Raw genomic sequence first — 6,000 nt, 5'->3', positions numbered from 1 at the left:
TAACATCTTACATGAAGCTGTTATATATAAATAACAGAACAGGAAATAGTTATTTCCCCTAGTAATTAGTATACAAATAATGAATGTTTATTAGTTCAATAGTACGAATATTTAATGAGATGAAGCTGGAACAAACCATTCAATGAGGCGAACAATAAACATTCATTATTTGTTTTTTATAACGGCTAAAATAGATCCTTGTCATTTGATATTTTATTAATTTATAAACAACAGAAAAGGGACTCACGTTTTGGTGTTCCACTGTGACGTGTAGTCCAGTGATGCTGAGCACTGACTTCAGACTTCCATAAAAAAAGACTTTGTGTAGTTCCTCAGTCCAGCCAAAAATCACCTCAGCGTTTCATGTGAACAGGTCTTCGGCTTACAGTGGAGTGGATTTTGTGTGTGTGTGTGTGTGTAGCAGCAACAGCTCGCACACACGCCCAGTTCGATCGACTGTGTACATCCTCAGTGCAGCGAAAAAAAAAAAAAAAATCACATCAGAAATGAGTCCAGCTCTTCTTTCTCTCTTCCTGCTAACAGCCTCCAGACAGCACAGTGGATTTGTTTTGTGTGTGCGTGCGCACGTGCATATGTGGGCATGTGTGTATGTGCGCGCACGGAGTGCAATGGAACGAAATTTGCACTCTAAATGAAACCTAGCCGCACTCTGAATGCAACGCAACACAAATGGGATGAATTAATCCATGTCATGTGACATACAAAGCACCAATCAAATGACAAGAATCCACTCAGCCGTTATATAATTGCTTTTATAATGCTGTAACTCAGTTACTTTTTGGGAAAAGTAACTAGTCACTATAACTAATTACTTTTTTAAAGTAATGTGCCCAACACAGTTTGGTGATTTCCTTGCATCCTGTTTCCTTCTGAGTTGGCCTGTCCCAGCTTCTTGTGTGGCTACAGGCTTTGACTAAACCTTCTGTTCCCAGGAGAACCGAACTTAGGAATCCAGTTTGCTCCAAGCTGCTGATATTAAGTCCACGAAAACAGACCCAGGAGGAAGACTTCTTTCTGGGTTTTCTGACAAAGTAATGCTTCTCAGGCTTTCAAAAATGAAGAAAAATCGATTAAAATTTTGGATAAACTCAAAAAGGCTTAATCATTTCTTGTATAATTTCCTGTATTGTCAATATAGTGTGGTGCGATATGTAATTCCGTAGGATTTTTGTGCCAAAATTGATTTTTTTGTTGATTTGACTTGGTTAGTGGTCCAGTTAACTGAAAATAATGGGGTACAATTTTTCTGACCCCTGTAACACCCCTCTATGGGGGTCATTCTGCCCGGGTGGCCCTCAAACAGTATAAAGCGTATCTTCCTCAATTCTAGACCAATTTTCACAATCTTACAGTCCTTTTTTTAATTTGTAAGGGTGCTAAATACATAAATAATACACCCTGCATGCAATAAATCAAGCTTTGTTGCTTTTCTGTATTTTGGGGGGCTGGGTCTCCTAAGGGCCCAAAAATTAATCTATGGGGTTATGAGGGTACTCAACATAATAATGATACACCCTGGATAACATGAAAAATATTGATTTCATTTTTAGTTATCTCCCTTGTCACTCTGAGTTTTGCAACTGTCAAGTGAATCTAGGTGGACATCAATAGCTTTGCTAACACCCTTCAGGGTAACAAGTTTGTCAGGCTCATTCTTACGCAGTGATTTGACAAACTGGAAATTTGGCAGACGCTCAGTGATTAACCTTTTCAGGTGTTTTCTGTAGTTTTCATCACCCTTGACCTCTATCTGATATCTTTTCAAGAGCGAGATGTAGGCCTCATTCACCTCAGCCATATTTATTGTGTCACAATCATCCACAACTGTATTTTGAATGAACATGAGTAACTCTTCATCACAAAGAGATTGGATCAGAGGCACATTGCTGTGGCCCTCAGAAAGACAGGTTCTCTGTGCTGACCGTAAGCAGTTTCTGTGATAGAACTTTTCTTGAGCAGCTGCATCACCAGCATCAAACAGATCAGAAACACAAGTTCGGACATGATCATCACATGTGTTCAACTTTATCTGAAGCAATGTTTCACCCATTCTATCAGTAAAAAACCTGATGCAAAGACTCTTTGGCCTCAGATGCACAGAAAGAACATGAAGAGAACAGACACACCTCTGCTTTAGATAGACTTTTTGACCTTTTTGGACGGTTTGGAGCATTTGAACATGAGGGGCGACCTAGAGCAGGAAAGAAACCTATGGGGGAGTTAGATCTATCACGCTTTTTAGCACCCTCCCTGAGTCTTTTAATTACACATTTATTCACAAGGGGTTTACGGCATTCACTGTGATATAACAAGTCTTTTCTTTTTGACTGTTCCAAACTTGATAAGCTCTCTGTGAGGTTTTGAATGCTGGTATCCCCAAGGCTTAGTCTTTCTTTACAACAGTCCAGGAGTTCTTCAACCATCTGTGGATTACAAACAAGTCTTTTGGATGATGTTTCACCCTCATTGCAGATGATACAAGCACTCATTTTGCAGACACAGCTTCAAGGATACTCACTTCACCGTTATGCATAATGTACAACACACACAAATATAAATATATTTTAATACAGTTACCTATAGATGTTATTTTGATAATGTGTGGTGTCTTATTCTAACTTATTCTATCTTATTCTATGTTATCTTGGGTAAACTAATTGTTAATCAGAAAACATTTACCTTATTTACTTATATAACATGCGTTATTGTTACAGTATATAAAAATAAATATTACTTAACTGGTCATGAAACCAAATGTTAACACTGAAATTATTATTCCCTTAAAAACCACAGCATCTCCAAAGATTCCTGTCTGTCCAAAACTGACTGTGGTCACTGAAAAATTTATGAGTAACATGTAGTTGATAAAACTGGTAAATTGTAACAAATCCTTATTCCATTAATAATATAAAGACTTAAATATCAGTCTGTGCTGAGTCTGCAATTTATAAAAAAAGTTTTATATGAAGTTAGCAACAATGAAAACCCATGAAAGACTCTAAAGTTTAATAGTGACTAAGAACAGGGGAAGATAGTAATTTAGAGGGTTTTTTGCATCCTCGGCAAACAAGTCCCTCCAAAAGGGGGTTATGGGGGTCAGAAAAATTGTACCCCGCTATTTTCAGTCAACTGGACCCCTACCCAAGTCAAATCAGCAAAAAAAAAAAAAAAATCAATTTTGGCACAAAAATCCTACGGGAGCCCTTTTTATGACATATCGCACCACACTAATAGTGTCTGTATCATGGTCCAAGCAGTCTGGTCTGCTTGAGGTTTCTTCCTCAAATCATCAGAGGCAGTTTTTCTTACCACTGCCACCTGTGTTCTTGCTCTGGGGGTTAATTAGTAAGGTTAGACCTTACTGTGTGAAGCACCTTGAGGCAACTTTGCTGTGATTTTATTGGGTTAAAATTGTATCATTAATATTTGTAAATGCACACAGGGTGATCTACAAATAATCATTGATTTGCAAATGTGTTCAGATATCCACAAATGCAAATTTCATATTTGTAACTTGTAAATTGGTCTTTGCAAATAATGTTGTATTTGCAAATATAAAACTTAATTTGTAAAAAAAAACAAACAAAAATTACATTTGTAAAACTGGAAATTGTATTTGTGAATTGAGTTTCAGCATTTGTGGATCACCAATTACACGCATTCATCGCTTTCCTCTGCGGCATCATTTTGAGACATTCTTTTCGCGAACACAGATCTACAAACAAATGCCGACTGATTCACAAATACACACGCACACTGGATATCCACTAGATGGCAGTGTGGTTCCATTCATTGATGTGGATGAAACTATATGCTCCCGGATGACTCTTTAATCGTGATCGTTACTGAGTATTTAAAATGCTTATCGCAAAGCGTTCGTTTTTTTGACATAATGCAAGTTTTATAAGTCCGCGGATACTGATCTGTGTGTTACAGATATAAATCAGTTTCCTCGGATCCGCGGAGCCTGGCTGTTGCGACAGTTGTCGTAAATCGGGACTGGTTGGTTGCTGTGGTGACGCTGTGTGGCTCCTGTGTCAAGTTTAGCTAAACGTAGCAACTTTTAGAACTTGCGAGTTTTTAAAAGAAGAATTTTGCAGCATGTCTGTGTCATGGAGCACGCACAGGCGCAATTCTGTTTAATACGCTTATTTGAACCACTGTGTTAAAGAGTACAACACTAACACCACCCCCCCCCCCCCCTCCCCATGATGAAATCCGCGGACACATAATTTTAAAAAATAATTAAGTTTGCCACATCAATGAATGGAACCACACTGCCATCTAGTGGATATCCAGTGTGCATGAGTGTGTATTTGTGAATCAGTCTGCATTTGTTTGTAGATCTGTGTTCGCGAAAAGAATGTCTCAAAATGACGTCACAGAGGAAAGCGATGAATGCCTGTAATTGGTGATCCACAAATGTTGAAACTCAATTCACAAATACAATTTCCAGTTTTACAAATGTAATTTTTTTTTTTTTTTTTACAAATTAAGTTTTATATTTGCAAATACAACATTATTTGCAAAGACCAATTTACAAGTTACAAATATGAAATTTGCATTTGTGGATATCTGAACACATTTGCAAATCAGTGATTATTTGTACATCACCCTGCGTGCATTTACAAATATTGAGACAATTTTAACCCCATATGATTTGGCGCTATATAAAATAAATAAAACTGGACAAAAAGGAAGTTGCAAATGAATAAAAATGTAAATTAGTATAAAACTTTGGTGCTGGGTGAAGGAGAAATTAGAATTTAGAAACACAACTCCATACCATGAGAAGGCCAGGAGAAAGGCCGTCTGCTGGCACTGCAAACTAGTTGAAGCATAGAAGTTCTTGACTCTGTTGTTAAAACTTGTCTGTGAGATGGTTCCATATAATTTATGTTTACCAACCTCTCCTGGATTTGCAACCTTCTCTTGCACTTGCATTCTCCACTTTAATGTGTCCCGGTTCAGGACTTTGTAGTTACTGGAGAAAATGGATTTGATGTCCATCAGGCGGAATGAACAGACTGCTGACTGCCCAGAGTTGACAGACCTGGAAACAGGAAAAACTGAGTTGTAGACAAACGTCACATGCTTTTAAAGCAAATAACTTCTTCTTCTGCTGGTTCCACAGAGAGTCAAACAAATTATTGATTAATGATATAATATTAATTTTTGATTGGTTTAGTAAATTACATTATATTCTGTACTTTAATATTTCCCATAATCCCCCGCGCTTCCCAGAATGCACCGTGGCGCCAGCAGAGTTCTAGCGTCTCACTGCGCATGTAAACAACGGCTAGTGAAGATGTGGATGGTGTTGATCCAGTGAGTTCACGGGCGATTATGATGATGACACGTTTTCCCAAGTTGAGAGGTTTATCTAGAGGAGGTGTGGCACCTGTGATGGACTTCTGCCGTAATCTGATGCTGTCTTCTTGTCCATACTTCACGAGGTTTGTTTACATTGTGCCCTGAACCAGAACTCTGCTAAAACTGGCTTCTCACGTGAGTCAAGAATCACAAGACGCACAAGACATTCACAACCGAAAAACAGCAAATTAGAAAACTTTATTCATTCCAAAGAGGAAACTCAACTGGCACTGTAGAGTTCATATACGGTGCCCTCCAAAAGTATTATGCCATTTCAAATACACAAAATACAAAAAAAAATAAAAAATAAATAAATTTTAAAATTATCTTCCTTAGAAAGCAAATTTCTACAGCTTGATATAAATTACTTAAAAATATAAAAACAAAGATGATGGGTTTCATAAGTAATCAGCCCCTTTGGTATAATACCTGTAAATAATCAGTTTAATTGCTAGTTTTCTTCACACAAGTCAGGGGATGGATACATGAACATTTCCAAGTCACTTATTGTGTCCTGAACTTTATTACATCAGTTATGTAGAAATACAAACAGTGTGACTCTGTGGTAAATCTGTGTGGAGTAGACAGTTCTCAAAAACTAAGTGA

The 6,000-nt window shown here is 37.6% G+C and overlaps 1 protein-coding gene across 1 annotated transcript in view; it reads right to left on the bottom strand.

The window, feature by feature from the left end:
- Positions 1-2,075: 2,075 nt before the first annotated feature.
- LOC117513191 (semaphorin-4B-like) overlaps positions 2,076-6,000 on the bottom strand; it is a 241,963-nt gene continuing 238,038 nt past the window's right edge. Inside the window, exons 9-10 of the mRNA XM_034173488.1 lie at positions 4,930-5,074; positions 2,076-2,444 (exon numbers count right to left, since the gene is read on the bottom strand). Of these exons, the coding sequence (XP_034029379.1) occupies positions 2,076-2,444; positions 4,930-5,074 (514 nt within the window). The remainder of the gene's footprint in view (positions 2,445-4,929; positions 5,075-6,000) is intronic.

This window comes from Thalassophryne amazonica, chromosome 7 (assembly GCF_902500255.1).
Source record: "Thalassophryne amazonica chromosome 7, fThaAma1.1, whole genome shotgun sequence".
NCBI classification, from domain to species: domain Eukaryota; kingdom Metazoa; phylum Chordata; class Actinopteri; order Batrachoidiformes; family Batrachoididae; genus Thalassophryne; species Thalassophryne amazonica.
Note: the sequence above shows the minus strand (reverse complement) of the source record. Positions and strands in the feature narration are given on the sequence as shown.